The sequence below is a fragment of the Physella acuta genome, unplaced genomic scaffold (assembly GCF_028476545.2).
Source record: "Physella acuta isolate Inbredline_101_S28 unplaced genomic scaffold, ASM2847654v3 ptg000713l, whole genome shotgun sequence".
Lineage (NCBI taxonomy): Eukaryota > Metazoa > Mollusca > Gastropoda > Physidae > Physella > Physella acuta.
Window position 1 is genome coordinate 240,715 of NW_026732231.1, and position 20,881 is coordinate 261,595.

A 20,881-nucleotide genomic window follows, 5' to 3' on the forward strand; every position below is an offset into this window, starting at 1 on the left:
ATGATTGCAATAGAAATCAGAGAAGAAAATCACCTTCCATCCAGTGCTTCCTTCAGTAAATGTTGTAGTCGTAGAAGCTTCAACTTTGTTTCACTGTCAACCTCTGTCTGTCTGCTACCCAAATCGTCTCGTGCTAAAGGCAAGACTTGCTCGCCTCCCGTCAGAGAGTTCCGGTCTTTATAGTCTGCTACTCGTCGTCTGCCAGTTAGGGGAGCTTCTAGGTGTGATTTTCCACTCCAGCCCAGCAAGTCTGTCGGCTGTAGAACCTTCACATGCTGGCTAATGTCGTGTAGTCGATACATGTCTCTTGGTGGTTCTGGATTCTCCTGGGCGTACGCGTTTTTGATGATGTTTGTTAACGATTGTACCGAGCCTAAGTCCTGGTCCGTGCTGTATCCATTAGCCCCTGGATGTGGATGGGAACGTTTTCCAGCAAAGTGGATGGCGCTGCACTTGCAGAGGATACCCCCACGTCCGTGAAGGCATCTGTTCCTACAAAAACCTTCCACATCAAAGGAAAAAGTCTGCTGCAAGTACAGTGAAAGGAAGAGCAGACAGCTGGCCGACTTGACGAAGCAGGACATTTTTTTTCTTCAGTCGAGGTCTGGAGACGTGCGTTTTGAAATCAAGATTGGACCTAGTATTTTTAATTCTTGAGTTACTTCAATTTCGGAACTATTTGATTTGAATGTTCCAGCAAAATCTAATCATTTGGATCATATATTAGATCAATTCTTCGGATGATTATAACTTTTTGTTCATACAACGCTGTTGTGGAGATCGTATGTTATCAACATGGAAATGGAAAAAAATCATAAACTTTCGAGCGTAAAATGTTTAGCTATAACAATTGTTTCTTTCTACTGAAGCCAGTTTTTGATTTCTTGTTACACGCTCAGCTTACAAAGTTTTGCTTTAGATTTTCGTCAATACGTTGAGTGTAATATATTGGGAGCTTGTCAAAAGTTTTTTTAATCTGAAAAAAAAATAGTTTGAACAAGTTTGAAAATCTTAATTGTTACAAACATTGATATGTTTATAAGGAAAATACATTTTCTAACATGAATAGTCATTGGGTTGAAATACAATAATAACATGTGTATTTTGTATCTTACACAGTTGTGTACATCATACATGTAGATGTATTTCATATATATACACATAATGTATATCATACATGCTATTACGTTCGGGTTGGTTTCAACTCAAGAGACGATTCGTGTTTACTTCAATACTTTTATTGTCTCAAATATGTACATTTTAGCGTAGCCCTCGTCCTACCCGCTATCAAGTAACTTCTGCTGACTGCCATTCACTCCAGCTTTTATACCGCATTCGACCTTGGGATAACAATACACCAACACACCGGGGTTAACAATACTCTAGGGTAAACTCAACTCACACACGCACTCTCCCCTAATTCTAGATTATTCTATCCTATTCTATTCTAATCTAACCTACAACTGACCCGTAATAACTACCCCCCACCTAAGTATTTGTAGTAATAACTACAAATACTGACTAACAAATCCTAGCTAATTAAAAAAAAACCACAAAGCCTTTCATTCGCATACACTAGTACACAAGTTAAAAATATACATTCCAAAGAATATATATGACAGAATGTATATACAATGGAATACATAATGAAAATATACAGAACTGCTACCGACATGGATTATATATAAGACTACTAATCAGCCTCTTTAAAAAAAATACATCATTTGAATTTAACCAAACATACAGACTGCTTCAATTTCGAGCCAGCACATTACATTCATGTAAGTAAAAAAAATCATACGCACCCAGGTGGATCGTACCAAATCTAAGAACTTTCCACACAAAAATTTGAGTCAACCTGCGCTCTCTGGCTACACTGGTTTATGACTCCTAGACCTATCTCAACCATTCTACATCACAAAATTTTTTGAGTCAACCTGCGCTCTCTGGCTACACTGGTTTATGACTCCTAGACCTATCTCAACCATTCTACATCACAAAAATTTTTGAGTCAACCTGCGCTCTCTGGCTACAATGGTTTATGACTCCTGCCCCTATCTCAAACCTTTAACATAAAAAAAAATTGAGTCTACCCTTTGCGCTCTCTGCCTACAATGGTTTATGACTCCTGCCCCTATCTCAAACATTCTACATCACAAAAATTTGCAACCCACAGTCGATGTTGTTACATACTCTGTCAAACAGAAATAGCGTCGGGCTAACGGCATCCCGACAGCATCCGGCAAACGTCAGGACAGCATCAGGCAAACGTCAGGACAGCATCAGGCAAACGTCAAGACAGCATCAGGCAAACGTCAGGACAGCATCAGGCAAACGTCAAGAAAGCATCCGGTCTTTGCTTGTACTTGTTTCATACTGGCCACCAGTTGTTACGTTCGGGTTGGTTTCAACTCAAGAGACGATTCGTGTTTACTTCAATACTTTAAATCAGTCTCAAATATGTACATTTTATCTAAATATTCTGTTCCTATAGCCTTTGATTTGGTTGAATGATGGCTTTGTGTGGGATTATCTAATTATTCTGTTCCTATCGCCTTTGATTTGGTTGAATAATGGCTTTATGTTGGATTATCTAAATATTATGTTCCTATAGCCTTTGATTTGGTTGAATGATGGCTTTGTGTGGGATTATCTAATTATTCTGTTCCTATAGCCTTTGATTTGGTTGAATAATGGCTTTATGTGTGATTATCTAATTATTCTGTTCCTAAAGCCTTTGATTTGTTTGAATGATGGCTTTGTGTGTGATTATCTAATTATTGTGTTCCTATAGCCTTTGATTTGGTTGAATAATGGCTTTATGTTGGATTATCTAAATATTCTGTTCCTATAGCCTTTGATTTGGTTGAATGATGGCTTTGTGTGGGATTATCTAATTATTCTGTTCCTATAGCCTTTGATTTGGTTGAATAATGGCTTTATGTGTGATTATCTAATTATTCTGTTCCTAAAGCCTTTGATTTGTTTGAATGATGGCTTTGTGTGTGATTATCTAATTATTGTGTTCCTATAGCCTTTGATTTGGTTGAATAATGGCTTTATGTTGGATTATCTAAATATTCTGTTCCTATAGCCTTTGATTTGGTTGAATGATAGCTTTGTGTGGGATTATCTAATTATTCTGTTCCTATAGTCTTTGATTAGTTTGAATGATGGATTTATGGGGGATTATCTAATTATTCTGTTCCTAAAGCCTTTGATTTGTTTGAATGATGGCTTTGTGTGGGATTATCTAAAGATTCTGTTCCTATAGCCTTTGATTTGGTTGAATGATGGCTTTATGTGGGATTATCTAATTATTCTGTTCCTATAGCCTTTGATTTGGTTGAATGATGGCTTTGTGTGGGATTATCTAAATATTCTGTTCCTAAAGCCTTTGATTCGTTTGAATGATGGCTTTGTGTGTGATTATCTAATTATTGTGTTCCTATAGCCTTTGATTTGTTTGAATAATGGCTTTATGTGTGATTATCTAATTATTGTGTTCTTATAGCCTTTGATTTGTTTGAATGATGGCTTTGTCGGATTATCTAATTATTTTGTTTATATAGAATTTGAATAAGAGATGATTATATGTTTTTGTTTATATTTTTAGCAAGGCTAGTGTTATGATTGTTGTTTGTGTTTCTTATTATAGGTATTATTTTGTATTTTTGGCGTTTTGGGAATGTTTGTTGGAGCATTGTTTGTGGTGTTGTGTTGTGATGTTGAATACCGCGAAATTCAGGTGTTTAGACTAGTTTAGGCCTATATTTTACACCTCGTGGTGTTGTGAGTTTGAATACCGCGAAATTCTGGTGTTTAGACTACTTATGTATATTGTAATTTTGTAAAGCTTTTATTAATTTTATATACACATTTTTTAAATACTATCAATAGGTTTTTGTATCTTTGCTTTCAGAAGACTAACAACTACAATAACAGAAAATGACAAACAGCCAGATTCCAGATCGACATTTATGTAGAACAGCCTTCGCACTAAATACAACCTTTTTGTAGCCTGATTCCAAGTTGGCGTTATTTTGAGCTTATTTTCAACGTTTTTCTTTTTAACACTGTTGCGTCTCGGCTAATATTAATCAATTATTTAATAATAACGTTCATACAAGAGACATAGAGGTGTAGCCAGGTTGATAAAGTTACACAGTCTTTCAAAAACCAGAGGTAGCACACATTACCATCTAAAATATCCCGTACTTCTACTGCAATTAAATCAATCAATTATTCGATTGGTTCCGGGCGAAGATTAAGTTTCCAATAATTTCTATATCGGCCAAACATTCCGTCTCTTTTTGTTCTCTTCATTCGGTCCGTTGGTCAGTTGTAGAGGTCTCAGAAACGTCTGATTTCAGCAGTCAGTTTTTATGGGTCTCGAGTTATGGGTTTCGAGTTATTTCATCCAAGCTCTTGGATTGGCCAAATAAATACAGACTATCTTATTACATGAATGTCGATTGTTTATTTCATCAAAGTTTTCGTTCGTTGCAGATAAAACACAACGAGTGCTAGGTTGTTTATGCATTGTATTACATTTAGTTTATCCCAGTTAGTTGTGATAGGTGCACAGCTTAAGAAACCTCAACAATTGTAATATTTGTTTTTTGGAAAGGTTGTTAGCAAAATATTTGCTTGACATTGTTTTTACCTTCTTTTATAATAGTCTATAATATGTTGACGTCTTTATCTTAATTCAATTCTGAACAGTGTATCAATTTAAAAAAAATGTAAGATAAAACAAAACTCATACGAACCAGGTACAAATAAGACGAAATAAATCCAAATACAATGTATAACCTGAGGTAAATTTTGGAACTTCATTGAAATTAATCTCAAGTATTTCCCCTTTCCCTTGCAGTTTTAAAATAAAGATACAATACACAGACCAAGGCCTAGACTTCACAATATTCCTATGAATATACACAGTAGAGAATCATAAAATATCATACACTATACGTACAGTATACTCTTAAATAATAGGCTTACAATTCTGTTTTTATACATGTAGAATTGCTTACTGACAGTTTTCATCGTTTTACACCTCAGTACTTTATTATATACGGAGTAGGCCTATAGGGGACTTTTTTAATAGGGCGAGAATTGTAAATGCAGATTTATCAAAATTTCGGCGTTTTATGCGTAATCGAGTCGGAAAAACTACTTTGCAATTCTGTCAGTATGTCTGTGTGTGAGTGGATATATGTCTGTGAACACGATAACTTGTGTACCGTTACAGCTAGGTTGATTTCATATTTAAGTAATATCAAATTTGTAGTTCTGTATCAACTTTTCAGCGATTTCCAATAACCAGAAGTGGGATTTTTTTTACTTTTAGTTTTTCAAAAGCCTATAACTTAAGTACTGTTTCAGATAAACGAAATTTCTCATATTAGGTAAAAGATCTAATTCTATTTGGCGCCCTGGGCTATCCTGTGAGCGCTATGGTGCATAATTTCGTTTCAAACAGTGCGATAGATTATGGATAAGAAAGGTTACTATAGTTTTTAACTGAATCGAATCCGGGCGTCCTCCGGCGCCCTGATAGTGTGCTATTTGGTGCTCCGGGCCTTCCAGTGTTCGCTATGGCACCTACGTTTGTTTAAGTGAGCGCTTTGACTAAGAATAAGTTGGGGTACTATAGTCGTTTACTAAGTTGAATCAGGCGGTTCCGCCGGCGCCCCAGCATGGTTGGATCTGTTTGCTTTTTTGTTTGCGTTTGTGTTTTCTTTGTGTTTGTGGTTGGGGTTGTGTTTGCATTTGATTTGTGTTTTCGTTTTCGTTTGTGTTTGTATTTGTGTTTGTGTTATGTTTGCGTTTTTTGTGTGTTTTGGTTTTAGTTGGTCGTGGTTAGGGTGGGCAATGCCGGGTATATGCTGATTACTAAACAAACATGTCATGGTCCTTTACAGATAGGTTTTTCACAGGGGCTAGTGCAGGGCCTAGCCGGGACGGCTAGTGAATTTATAAAGTACTAAAAATATTCCACACTATTAAACACATATTGTGTGCCATTCACTTGGTGTGCAATTCTTTTTTTCTACGAGATTCTATTATTACAAGCTTTTATTTAACTCACTTCCTCTGTCTGTCAGTCTAGATCGAAACGCCGGAGCGAAAATTCGGACACTTCTAACTGACAGATACGCTTCTTAGTTGGTACATGGGTCAAGACATAAAGACAATGCAATCTGAAATTTGACTTAATTGGATGCCTAATTAATTTTTTATGAATTAATTAAAATTTGCACCGAATTAGTAGGCATGTCTATCCAACCACACCACACGCGTCATCACGTTTAATAGCTGCGCCATCACGTTCAAAAAGCGCGCAAGGGTTTTTAGTCATGTAACTCTATTGTAAATAAAACATGTAAAGTACTGAAACATATTTTTTTCATAAAAACCGTTTTAATAACAAGCTTTTATGTAATAATGCACTAAAAAGTAATAAAATAAATTATACACTACTATTTAAATTACTATAAAGAAAAGCGTGGGTCTCTTCTCAAATATTAGTAAAGGTATCCAATAGGTACTAAATTGACCCACGCTTTTCTTTATAGTAATTTAAATAGTAGTGTTTAATTTATTATCTAATTTTTAGTGCATTATTACATAAAAGCTTGTTATTAAAACGTTTTTTATGAAATTTTGTATTTTAAATATATATTATTTATATTAAATTAAAAATGGATTAAAAATCGTGTCTATATCCCACATTGCCTTCCCCCGTAGTGTTATATAAGAATATTCGAGAAAGTTTAGTGGAGTTCAATCCCGGTTTATGTACAATTAATTTTTGTTTTCACCACGGTTGCTTTACTTGCAGTCTACGTTATCCTAAACCTATCTGACAAATCCCCCTCACCCCATATTACAGTACACGTCTAAACCACACTAAGACAACATACATTGACGAGCGTCTAAATCCTGCATTTAAACCCTAGACCCATGTCCTCAACCCAACAATTTATTTACTTAAAGAAACCCTAGACCCATGTCCTCAACCCAACAATTTATTTACTTAAAGAAACCCAAGACCCATGTCCTCAACCCAACAATTTATTTACTTAAAGAAACCCTAGACCCATGTCCTCAACCCAACAATTTATTTACTTAAAGAAACCCAAGACCCATGTCCTCAACCCAACAATTTATTTACTTAAAGAAACCCTAGACCCATGTCCTTAACCCAACAATTTATTTACTTAAAGAAACCCTAGACCCATGTCCTCAACCCAACAATTTATTTACTTAAAGAAACCCTAGACCCATGTCCTCAACCCAACAATTTATTTACTTAAAGAAACTCTAGACCCATGTCCTCAACCCAACAATTTATTTACTTAAAGAAACTCTAGACCCATGTCCTCAACCCAACAATTTATTTACTTAAAAAAACCCTAGACCCATGTCCTCAAACCAACAATTTATTTACTTAAAGAAACCCTAGACCCATGTCCTCAACCCAACAATTTATTTACTTAAAGAAACCCTAGACCCATGTCCTCAACCCAACAATTTATTTACTTAAAGAAACCCTAGACCCATGTCCTCAACCCAACAATTTATTTACTTAAAGAAACCCTAGACCTATGTCCTCAACCCAACAATTTATTTACTTAAAGAAACCCTAGACCCATGTCCTCAACCCAACAATTTATTTACTTAAAGAAACCCAAGACCCATGTCCTCAACCCAACAATTTATTTACTTAAAGAAACTCTAGACCCATGTCCTCAACCCAACAATTTATTTACTTAAAGAAACCCTAGACCCATGTCCTCAAAACAAAAATTTATTTACTTAAAGAAACCCTAGACCCATGTCCTCAACCCAACAATTTATTTACTTAAAGAAACCCTAGACCCATGTCCTCAACCCAACAATTTATTTACTTAAAGAAACCCTAGACCCATGTCCTCAACCCAACAATTTATTTACTTAAAGAAACCCTAGACCTATGTCCTCAACCCAACAATTTATTTACTTAAAGAAACCCTAGACCCGTGTCCTCAATTCAACAATTTATTTACTTAAAGAAACCCCAGACCCATGTCCTCAACCCAACAATTTATTTACTTAAAGAAACCCTAGACCCATGTCCTCAACTCAACAATTTATTTACTTAAAGAAACCCTAGACCCATGTCCTCAACTCAACAATTTATTTACTTAAAGAAACCCTAGACCTATGTCCTCAACCCAACAATTTATTTACTTAAAGAAACCCTAGACCCATGGCCTCAACTCAACAATTTATTTACTTAAAGAAACACAAGACCCATGTCCTCAACCCAACAATTTATTTACTTAAAGAAACCCAAGACCCATGTCCTCAACCCAACAATTTATTTACTTAAAGAAACCCTAGACCCATGTCCTCAACCCAACAATTTATTTACTTAAAGAAACCCCAGACCCATGTCCTCAACCCAACAATTTATTTACTTAAAGAAACCCTAGACCCATGTCCTCAACCCAACAATTTATTTACTTAAAGAAACCCTAGACCCATGTCCTCAACCCAACAATTTATTTACTTAAAGAAACCCTAGACCCATGTCCTCAACCCAACAATTTATTTACTTAAAGAAACCCTAGACCCATGTCCTCAACCCAACAATTTATTTACTTAAAGAAACCCTAGACCCATGTCCTCAACCCAACAATTTATTTACTTAAAGAAACCCAAGACCCATGTCCTCAACCCAACAATTTATTTACTTAAAGAAACCCTAGACCCATGTCCTCAACCCAACAATTTATTTACTTAAAGAAACCCAAGACCCATGTCCTCAACCCAACAATTTATTTACTTAAAGAAACCCTAGACCCATGTCCTCAACCCAACCATTTATTTACTTAAAGAAACACTAGACCCATGTCCTTAACCCAACAATTTATTTACTTAAAGAAACCCTAGACCCATGTCCTCAACCCAACAATTTATTTACTTAAAGAAACCCTAGACCCATGTCCTCAATTCAACAATTTATTTACTTAAAGAAACCCTAGACCCATGTCCTCAACCCAACAATTTATTTACTTAAAGAAACCCTAGACCCATGTCCTCAACTCAACAATTTATTTACTTAAAGAAACACTAGACCCATGTCCTCAACCCAACAATTTTTTTACTTAAAGAAACTCTAGACCCATGTCCTCAACTCAACAATTTATTTACTTAAAGAAACCCAAGACCCATGTCCTCAACCCAACAATTTATTTACTTAAAGAAACCCTAGACCCATGTCCTCAACCCAACAATTTATTTACTTAAAGAAACCCAAGACCCATGTCCTCAACCCAACAATTTATTTACTTAAAGAAACCCTAGACCCATGTCCTCAACCCAACAATTTTTTTACTTAAAGAAACCCTAGACCCATGTCCTCAACCCAACAATTTATTTACTTAAAGAAACCCTAGACCCATGTCCTCAAACCAACAATTTATTTACTTAAAGAAACCCTAGACCCATGTCCTCAACCCAACAATTTATTTACTTAAAGAAACCCTAGACCCATGTCCTCAAACCAACTATTTATTTACTTAAAGAAACCCTAGACCCATGTCCTCAACCCAACAATTTATTTACTTAAAGAAACCCTAGACCCATGTCCTCAAACCAACAATTTATTTACTTAAAGAAACTCTAGACCCATGTCCTCAACCCAACAATTTATTTACTTAAAGAAACCCTAGACCCATGTCCTCAACCCAACAATTTTTTTACTTAAAGAAACCCTAGACCCATGTCCTCAACCCAACAATTTATTTACTTAAAGAAACCCTAGACCCATGTCCTCAACCCAACAATTTATTTACTTAAAGAAACCCTAGACCCATGTCCTCAACCCAACAATTTTTTTACTTAAAAAAACCCTAGACCCATGTCCTCAACCCAACAATTTATTTACTTAAAGAAACCCAAGACCCATGTCCTCAACCCAACAATTTATTTACTTAAAGAAACCCTAGACCCATGTCCTCAACCCAACAATTTTTTTACTTAAAGAAACCCTAGACCCATGTCCTCAACCCAACAATTTATTTACTTAAAGAAACCCTAGACCCATTTCCTCAACTCAACAATTTATTTACTTAAAGAAACCCTAGACCCATGTCCTCAACCCAACAATTTATTTACTTAAAGAAACCCTAGACCCATGTCCTCAACTCAACAATTTATTTACTTAAAGAAACCCTAGACCCATGTCCTCAACCCAACAATTTATTTACTTAAAGAAACCCAAGACCCATGTCCTCAACCCAACAATTTATTTACTTAAAGAAACCCAAGACCCATGTCCTCAAACCAACAATTTATTTACTTAAAGAAACCCTAGACCCATGTCCTCAACTCAACAATTTATTTACTTAAAGAAACCCTAGACCCATGTCCTCAACCCAACAATTTATTTACTTAAAGAAACCCTAGACCCATGTCCTCAACTCAACAATTTATTTACTTAAAGAAACCCTAGACCCATGTCCTCAACCCAACAATTTATTTACTTAAAGAAACCCTAGACCCATGTCCTCAACCCAACAATTTTTTTACTTAAAGAAACCCTAGACCCATGTCCTCAACCCAACAATTTATTTACTTAAAGAAACCCTAGACCCATGTCCTCAACCCAACAATTTTTTTACTTAAAGAAACCCTAGACCCATGTCCTCAACCCAACAATTTATTTACTTAAAGAAACCCTAGACCCATGTCCTCAACTCAACAATTTATTTACTTAAAGAAACCCTAGACCCATGTCCTCAACTCAACAATTTATTTACTTAAAGAAACCCTAGACCCATGTCCTCAACCCAACAATTTATTTACTTAAAGAAACCCTAGACCCATGTCCTCAAACCAACAATTTATTTACTTAAAGAAACCCTAGACCCATGTCCTCAACCCAACAATTTATTTACTTAAAGAAACCCTAGACCCATGTCCTCAACCCAACAATTTATTTACTTAAAGAAACTCTAGACCCATGTCCTCAACCCAACAATTTATTTACTTAAAGAAACCCTAGACCCATGTCCTCAACCCAACAATTTATTTACTTAAAGAAACCCTAGACCCATGTCCTCAATTCAACAATTTATTTACTTAAAGAAACCCTAGACCCATGTCCTCAATTCAACAATTTATTTACTTAAAGAAACCCTAGACCCATGTCCTCAACTCAACAATTTATTTACTTAAAGAAACCCTAGACCCATGTCCTCAACCCAACAATTTATTTACTTAAAGAAACCCTAGACCCATGTCCTCAAACCAACAATTTATTTACTTAAAGAAACCCCAGACCCATGTCCTCAACTCAACAATTTATTTACTTAAAGAAACCCTAGACCCATGTCCTCAACCCAACAATTTATTTACTTAAAGAAACCCTAGACCCATGTCCTCAACTCAACAATTTATTTACTTAAAGAAACCCTAGACCCATGTCCTCAACCCAACAATTTTTTTACTTAAAGAAACCCTAGACCCATGTCCTCAACCCAACAATTTATTTACTTAAAGAAACCCTAGACCCATGTCCTCAACCCAACAATTTTTTTACTTAAAGAAACCCTAGACCCATGTCCTCAACCCAACAATTTATTTACTTAAAGAAACCCTAGACCCATGTCCTCAACTCAACAATTTATTTACTTAAAGAAACCCTAGACCCATGTCCTCAACTCAACAATTTATTTACTTAAAGAAACCCTAGACCCATGTCCTCAACCCAACAATTTATTTACTTAAAGAAACCCTAGACCCATGTCCTCAACCCAACAATTTATTTACTTAAAGAAACCCAAGACCCATGTCCTCAACCCAACAATTTATTTACTTAAAGAAACCCTAGACCCATGTCCTCAACCCAACAATTTATTTACTTAAAGAAACCCAAGACCCTTTTCCTCAATCCCGACAATAATTTTGATTGAAGTTAAGAGACTCACTTTTCTATAGTCCGTTGACAATACACGGTGGTACATCTAGATTCAAGATTGCTTAGTTTATAGTTTAGCTTAGATTATATGTGGACCCAACGTTGCCTAGCGTGTAATGTGGACCCAACATTGCCTAGCTTGTCATGTGGATCCAACATTGCCTAGCTTGTCATGTGGACCCAACATTGCCTAGCGTGTAATGTTGTCCCAACATTGCCTAGCTTGTCATGTGGACCCAACATTGCCTAGCGTGTAATGTGGACCCAACATTGCCTAGCTTGTAATGTGGACCCAACATTGCCTAGCTTGTCATATGGACCCAACATTGCCTAGCGTGTAATGTGGACCCAACATTGCCTAGCTTGTCATGTGGACCCAACATTGCCTAGCGTGTAATGTGGACCCAACATTGCTAGCGTGTAATGTGGACCCAACATTGCCTAGCTTGTGATGTGGACCCAACATTGCCTAGCGTGTAATGTGTACCCAACATTGCCTAGCGTGTAATGTGTACCCAACATTGCACACAACTACTAGGCCTGTAGTCTTATTCTGAAATTGTTACATACACGCATAATCTAAACACGACGTTGGCCTGTTTATAATCTACTTTGATTACAATATCTTGAAACGTACGTAATAGAGCCAGACTAAATTGAGTGCAAATCATCTCCCTACCGTCTCATATGTGGACTGACGCATAGGGCTAATGCTTAGCCAACCTTGATTGCTCTGGCGATAATTGCAGTATTTTCATCTTTCTTAATTGCCTTAACATTCAGCGAATACATAAAACGAAGTCGAGAAAGAAATTTTGTTTAAAAATATCTCCTCCAACGGGTAGTTGAGCGACAGCCTGCAAATGCCATGAACGTGTCTGTGTTTCTTCATGGATGTCCACTTCATGTCCTACACTGATGTTATAGGAGAGTCCAATCACATCCTGGGGTGTCTGCTTCATGTGAACCAGGTGTTGTATGGTGACTGGCCCAGGTGTTGTGTGTTGACTGGCCCAGGTGTTGTGTGTTGACTGGCCCAGGTGTTGTATGGTGATTGGCCCAGGTGTTGTGTGTTGACTGGCCCAGGTGTTGTATGGTGACTGGCCCAGGTGTTGTATGGTGATTGGCCCAGGTGTTGTGTGTTGACTGGCCCAGGTGTTGTATGTTGACTGGCCCAGGTGTTGTGTGTTGACTGGCCCAGGTGTTGTATGGTGATTGGCCCAGGTGTTGTGTGTTGACTGGCCCAGGTGTTGTATGTTGACTGACCCAGGTGTTGTGTGTTGACTGGCCCAGGTGTTGTATGGTGACTGGCCCAGGTGTTGTGTGTTGACTGGCCCAGGTGTTGTATGTTGACTGGACCAGGTGTTGTAAGTTGACTGGACCAGGTGTTGTATATTGACTGGACCAGGTGTTGTATGTTGACTGGCCCAGGTGTTGTAAGTTGACTGGACCAGGTGTTGTATGCAATATGTGGCGTATTTTCATTACCATATAGAAAAGAAAGTCATCGTTGACATTGTACCGACAGCTGTAGGTAGGCCGACGTCTCCTGGTTTGGTAATAGTGCAACTATTTATGATTTGGTTCAAACTATCGACAACCGACTCTAAAAGTTCTCAATCGACAGTGGCGTAGCGAGGTCGGGTATCACCCGGTGCGGCACCTAATGTAGTCACCCCCCCCCCTCCTCCGAAAGAAAAAAAATTATACACACACACACACACATATATATATATATATATATATATATATATATATATATATATATATATATATATATATATATATATATATATATATATATATATATATATATATATATATGTAAAAACATGTGTATATATGTTCAAATATATCTTTTTTTCTGGATGTATTTATTTTTTTAAGCAAAGCACTTTTGACTGAACTTCAGCGTTCAAATTTTAATGTACAGATTAGTATAGAACAATGAGAAACATAGCGACAAATACTTTTCTACAATGTCTTAATCCGCTATAATCTCTTTATATTTTAGGGGTATACTAGATTTGTAATAAGCTGTGATAGTGGTCTTCCATGAAAGCTCTGTTTTTTGTAGAGCTGATTGGCAGAAGTGTTTGCAGGTCTGATTTGATGCATGGAGGGCGAGGCGATTTTGGTGCCGCGTGGAATGGTAGGTTCAAATCCCCTTGGGTTTAAACCGTTCTGTCTTTACATGGACTATGTTCTGTACCTTTGTCTACCCTTGGAATTAAAATATCACTTTCTGTTTGCATTGCTATTAATTGTTTCAAAGCGTTTGGCAACTCTTTCCATGGCGACAAAAAGCGTCAACATGTGTCAATATAATAAGCCAGGGGTCTCCAAACTTTTCAGTCCGAGGGCCGCATTAACTATAAAATTTCAGTTCGGGGGCCAGTTTCTTCCAGGCATGTCTTTGATTTTTCTGAGCAAAGGTACTCAGCCATCACCAACAAACTTTTTTTCCGTGGACAAAATGTTCTCCGCGGGCCGGATGAGAGGACCTCGCGGGCCGTAGTTTGGAGACCCCTGTAATAAGCCAACCAGTTCTATTCAAACGTTGCTAACATTCTATTTTATTCTCGTATCTCAAGTTTTTTTTTAAACTTAATTCATTTATAATGGACATTTCAAAAGTTGCGCTATTTTGTAACACGCACTTTTAAATAGTAATTAAAAAAATAAAATGTTTTCATTTAAACTATTACATAATGAAAACTATTTATTACAATGACACAAATCAGTGAAAAAGATATACATTAATTTTAAATATTTATCACACAACTTTTAACAAGAATAGAAAAATAACCCATAAACATATCTCAAATCTTGGATAACAAATCAGTAAAAAAAAAGTAAAACATCGACACAAGGCTAAATTATTTAAGCACAATCAAATGTACAACTATCGTTCAATTGGTGTCACACACTTACACACACACACACACACACACACAAACACACACACATATACATACACAGACAATTACACACTTGTGGGCTGTTTTATAATAATTTTCTTATCGAATGATATGTATATTTGTACATTTTCTATGTGGTTTCACCCCAATTCAGTGGACGGTGGAATGGCGTCAATTTTGTGCAAACAATATATTAATCTACCTAGAAAAAGCATTTGGGGGCCTAATTCTAACAGTTATTTATTCAACTTCAAAATCATTGTTTTTGTAGTAAATTATAAAATTTGGTGCCACCCCCCCCCCCACCCCACCCCAGACATGGATTCACACATACGTTATTCTGATTCTCAGCTAAACCGTTTACCTCAGACAAATTTTGCAACGTTTAGTAGATGTAACTCCCCCCCCCCCCCTCCCCCTTTCCGGGTGATAGCTTTAAACTGCGCACATATAATACTAACGATGTTCATCTATAGTCGGTTATTAATACAGTTGGATGTAGCAATGTTTTCTCTATCATTAGCAGGATAACGTCGGGATTTGTCAACTTTGCTTTAAAAGACTATTTAGCTAATTATAGTGAATCGTTTAATTAATTGGAATTATGATTTTTCTTTATATATTTTGCAATTTTTTGCCTTGGTGTCACCCCCCCCCTAAATGGTGTCACCCGGTGCGGTCCGCCTTCCCCCCCCCCCCCCCCACCCCCACTCGCTACGCCTCTGTCAATCGACACCTTTAACTAGCTTTGTAATTCTTGAAAAAACATTTAGATGTTCAAGTCAAGATTGTCTAATATTAGGGTGAATAAAAACGTGCAAGTTACCATCGATTACATTTGATCTAATTGTTGAACTGTTGGTTGTGCTATTGAAAGGCCGCGCTAGAGTTAGAGAGAAAGCGGCTGAGAAAACAGGCGATAACTACCATTGATGGCCTCAAAGGATGCCATTGTGACGTCAGGTGCAGACTTGTCATACACAATTGGCCTCTCTTCCCGGCCCCGATTAGCCGTTCAATTATCAATTTAGAGTCTATTATGTCTACAGTTCATTCAGTAATTCAGTTTGGTTGACAGACCTTAGCCACCCTTTGGGAGTTGCAAGCTCAGAGTTCAGCAGACATGCAAGTGTTTTCTTTGCTGCTAGCTAGCACATAAGACATGGTTAGCTGTCTTAAATATCGTTGTAGTCACATACGTTACTTAGGTCATAATTTATGATGATAGTCACATATGTTACTTAGGTCATAATTTATGATGATAGTCACATATGTTACTTAGGTCATAATTTATGAGGATAGTCACATATGTTACTTAGGTCATAATGTATGAGGATAGTCACATATGTTACTTAGGTCATAATTTATGAGGATAGTCACATATGTTACTTAGGTAAGAATTTAGCGTATCATCTTATAACATAGTTTATCAGTCTCTATAATATTTTAAAAATCATAAATTAGTTTTTTACAACCTTTTATTTAACTTGCTTCTTCAGTCCTAATATTGTCTAGAACGAAACTGGAGAGTGAAATTTCGGATACTTCTAACAGATCAATTTTTTAAAAATTCGGCACGTGGGTGAAAACCCAAGGACAATGCAATATGACAAAATTTGACTTAATTGGATGCATAATTAATTTTTAATGAGTTAGTTACGATAGTCTCAAATTATTAGTCAGTCTGTCTTATCCAACTATACCGCACTATTATACGCGCGCTATGTTCATAGTTTTTAGTCATGCAACTCTATTTTACGAGATGAATGGCCCGTTGAAGGAGAAATACAACGGGCGCTAGGTTAATAGTATTGCCTTTTTCTCTAAATCGAAACAAAAACCAAAATCATCACCTCAACTTCAAATTTAACCGGAAACGAAAAATTTCATTGAAAACAGATTTTTATCCAGAAATCGGCAATTTAATCAGATTTAAGCTTGATCTACACGTAGTTACTGCACATTGATACTAAATATAGTCGTAGCCCTAAACCTTGCATATTAGCTCAAACTTGACAAAAGTCGTATTTAGAGTTTCTTTCAGGGGTTGGGTGGTTGGGGGCAGAGCTTTCCGTCTCTCACCTTCGACAGTGTTTCTTCCAGACTTTTTTTCTCCGGGGGGGGGGGGGGGGGCACTTGAAATTTTTTGGGGGGGGGGGGGGCGGTAGACTTTCTTCGGGGGGGGGGGGGGCGGACACTGTTAAAAGTATATATTTTCTATATAAATTATATTTATTTAATTTCGTCCAGGGGGGCGGTAAAAATTTTTCGGGGGGGGGGTGCTTGCCCCCCCCCCCCCCCCGAAGAGATACCTGGAAGAAACTCTGCCTTCGAAGCACCGTCTGCTATTACGAAATAGAATTTATATAGAAAATATACTTTTACCAGTGTCCGCCCCCTACCTCCGAAAATTTAAAGTACCCCCCTCGGTGGAGAAAAAAGTCTGAAAGAAACACTGGTCACATTTGTAGATCATACAGACTAAAGGTAGACCCTACTTCTATAATCTAGACCCGCTTGCTACTTTTGACCAATAAACCTAACTCACGCAGACTGTGTTTCTTTCAGACTTTTTTTCGGGGGTGGGGCACTTGAAAATGTGCAGGGGCGAATAAATTTCTCTGGGGCAGAGGGAGGCCGACACTGGTAAAAGTATATATTTTCTATATAAATTATACTTCGTTGTGGAGGGGGGGGGGGGTGTTAGACGTTCTACGGGGGGGGGGGGGGGGGGGAGCTTCGCCACTACCCGAAGAGATACACGAAAGAAACTCTGCACGCAAACCATTTTTAAGATTAGACCAATTGATTTTAATTATATGTTTACTCGAGAATCAATGACGTCATATTATTGTGTATACTTTCCCGGCTTTAGACTATTTCTTACTATATGTTACATGTGACGTCACGTTTCGTTTTCGTACGACTGTGAATGTTTTTACTTTGCTTGTTTTCTCTATAGTAAAAGCGTTTCCAACAGATATAGTGACAGATAGAGTGACAGACTATTATTATAGATTAAATAATTTAAAGTAATGAAAAAAATAGCATAAAAACGTTTTAATAACAATCTTTTATTTAATAACTACCCGTCGGTACTCGTTACACGCGAATGATAGGCCTATATATTTTAACGTTATACGTGTTTGAGAAAAATATTTTATAAAATAGTTATTGCTCAAAACGCTATGTGCTTTACAACACGTTGAACGATATCAGTGATAAGCAAAGAAATGACTAACTATCTAAAAATCCGACACATTAAAAATAACAAGGCAATCAATACCTATTAGAAAAATTAAAACCAACTTATATACGTTATTATTTAACACAACACCATATTAAATGATAAAGAGCCTTGAATGATTCCATTAAAAACCCTGATGTTCAATGGTCATTATGTTGTTTTTTTAAAGTAATTTGACCGAGACACTTATACCCTAACCCTAACCCTAACCCTAAATAAGTACTTCTGGTCAACGGAAATTACTCAAAATTTAACAGAAGGTAGAGAATTAGATCCTTTACCTACATGTGAAATGTCATTGATCTATCTGAAATAGTACTCAAGTTATAGGCTTTTTAAAAATTCAAAGTAGAAAAAGTACTATTTCCGGTTATCGGAAATCGCTCAAAAGTTGATACGGATCTACGATTTTGATAAAATACTTATATATGAAATTTCATCAACCTAGCTTTAACGATACTCAAGTTATCGTGTTTACACACTGACAGACAGACAGACACACACACACACACACACACACACACACAGACACACAGACATACGGACAAGATTGCAAAATTATGTTTTTCCGTATCAGTGAGGTGTAAAAAATCTCGATTTTTTTTTCTGCACGATTACAAGACTTTCTCTATACTTCGTATATACGAGAAAGTAAAAAAGCCTACAATATGAACGACTATAATAAAAACGCCTACAATATGAACGCCTACATTATGACCGCTAGAATATGAACACCTAGAATATAAACGCCTACAATGTAAACGATAATAATATGAACGCCTACAATATAAACGCCTACAATATGAACACCTAGAATACAAACTCCTACAATATGAACATCTAGAATAAAACGCCTACAATATAAACGCCTACAATATAAACGCCTGTAATAAAAACGCCTACAATATGAACGCCTACAATATGAACGCTAGTATATGAACACCTAGAATACAAACGCCTATCATATGAACGACTGTGATAAAAACGCATACAATAAGAACGACTCTAATGAAAACGCATACAATATGAACGACTATAATAAAAACGCCTACAATATGAACGACTATAATAAAAAACGCCTACTATAAGAACGACTATAATAAAAACGCCTATAATTTGAACACCTATTAAAAAACGCATACTATATGAACGCCAGGAATATAAACGCCTACAATATGAACGACTCTAATGAAAACGCATACAATATGAACGCCTGTAATATATATGCTTACAATATGAATGCCAGTAATATAAATGCTTACAATATGAATGCCTGTAATACAAACGCATACAATATATACGCCTGTACGCGTTTGTTAAAAATTATCCCTGCCCAATTGTACTTGTTATATCTAATTTCGAGAAAAATGTATCGTGTTTTCCGGACAATGACAACGCTAAGAAAATGTTTACTTACCCACTCGTTTGTTAGCCTTAAAAAGTGGATGTTTTGTTGAAACTTAAAATGTTGAGCAGGAAAAATGTGTCTAGACCTAAATGAAGTGACTTGGGTAAGAAACGTCAGGTGGGGCGATGCTTCATTTGACTACCAACCGTAGCAGGCGAGCCACGAACTGCCAGACGACACTCGCGCGCGTGGGATCTGGCTCGGGCTGCTGAAAAACTTCCTACACAAAACGGAGGTTCGGGTTTATCAATAAACTCATGGTTAAAACCATTTGAAATATGTCTTTAGCCGTGTTTACGCTAGCTGCTCCTACTCTAATCACTGGTATTTCATTGAATTCCTACGGCAAGCTATATATATATATATATATATATATATATATATATATATATATATATATATATATATATATATATATAAACGACTAAATTTGTCTATAGATGAAAATGATAAGTATTATAGTTTGTCTATTGATGAATATACCTACGCTAGAAAATAGACTTTGTTTATTGATGACATTTATACCTACACTAGACAACAGACTGTCTATTGATGTCATTTTTACATACATCCAACTTAGGTTACTGAGGTCTCAGAGACTGATTATTTGTAAATGCTTGTTGCAAGTAGCGGTACTAGCAATTGTGCAAGCTTATTCAGAATACAATCGTAAAGGGAGAGACTTAAAATAGCTCGATTAGTCATCCATCATTTCAAGTCCATGCGAACAACAATGTGTGTATTGACTACTAGAGTCAAAATGTGTTATGTTTGATTGCAAGTGCAAAAGTAAAATGGCAACCAAAGAGAATAATTAAAGATTGGTATTAAAACTTGGTCGTGTGTTCTGTTTTTTGTTGGAATTAATATTTATCGGTAGATACATTACATAGGAATCGAAAAACTTAAAAAGTAAATATAACCAGCTTTTGCCCATGTACTAAAAATAAAGACATTAAAATTATTTCTATGATTTATGATAATCCACAACTATTTATACCCCCTGTAAAGAACAGCGTATCAACAAACACTTTAAATGTATGGACCTTTCTCTAGATATAAATATGTCTCTAAACGATGGCACATTCATGTGTGAATACACCCTTAGACTAATCTAATGTCTGAATACACCCTTATACAAATCTAAAGTGTGTACAATTTCGTCAGAAGTTTGATCTAAAAGCGGGTGACACAAACACGATGCATTAAGGCAGAGAAAAGCTCGCAATAATCTATAGCCAGTTAAAGTTTGCCGTACAAAAGTGGTGGGCCTGATGAAGTTATAGCCACTTAAAGTTTGCGTATTGTTAACGCATTAAGTTCCCTAACTG

At 36.5% G+C, this 20,881-nt stretch overlaps 1 protein-coding gene across 1 annotated transcript in view; it reads right to left on the reverse strand.

The window, feature by feature from the left end:
- Nucleotides 1-19,741, reverse strand: part of LOC131949768 (uncharacterized) — a 53,664-nt gene extending 33,923 nt beyond the window's left edge. Inside the window, exons 1-2 of the mRNA XM_059311706.1 lie at nucleotides 19,560-19,741; nucleotides 34-976 (exon numbers count right to left, since the gene is read on the reverse strand). Coding sequence (XP_059167689.1) covers nucleotides 34-584 — 551 coding nt within the window. The 5' untranslated portion in view covers nucleotides 585-976; nucleotides 19,560-19,741. The remainder of the gene's footprint in view (nucleotides 1-33; nucleotides 977-19,559) is intronic.
- Nucleotides 19,742-20,881: the final 1,140 nt, after the last annotated feature.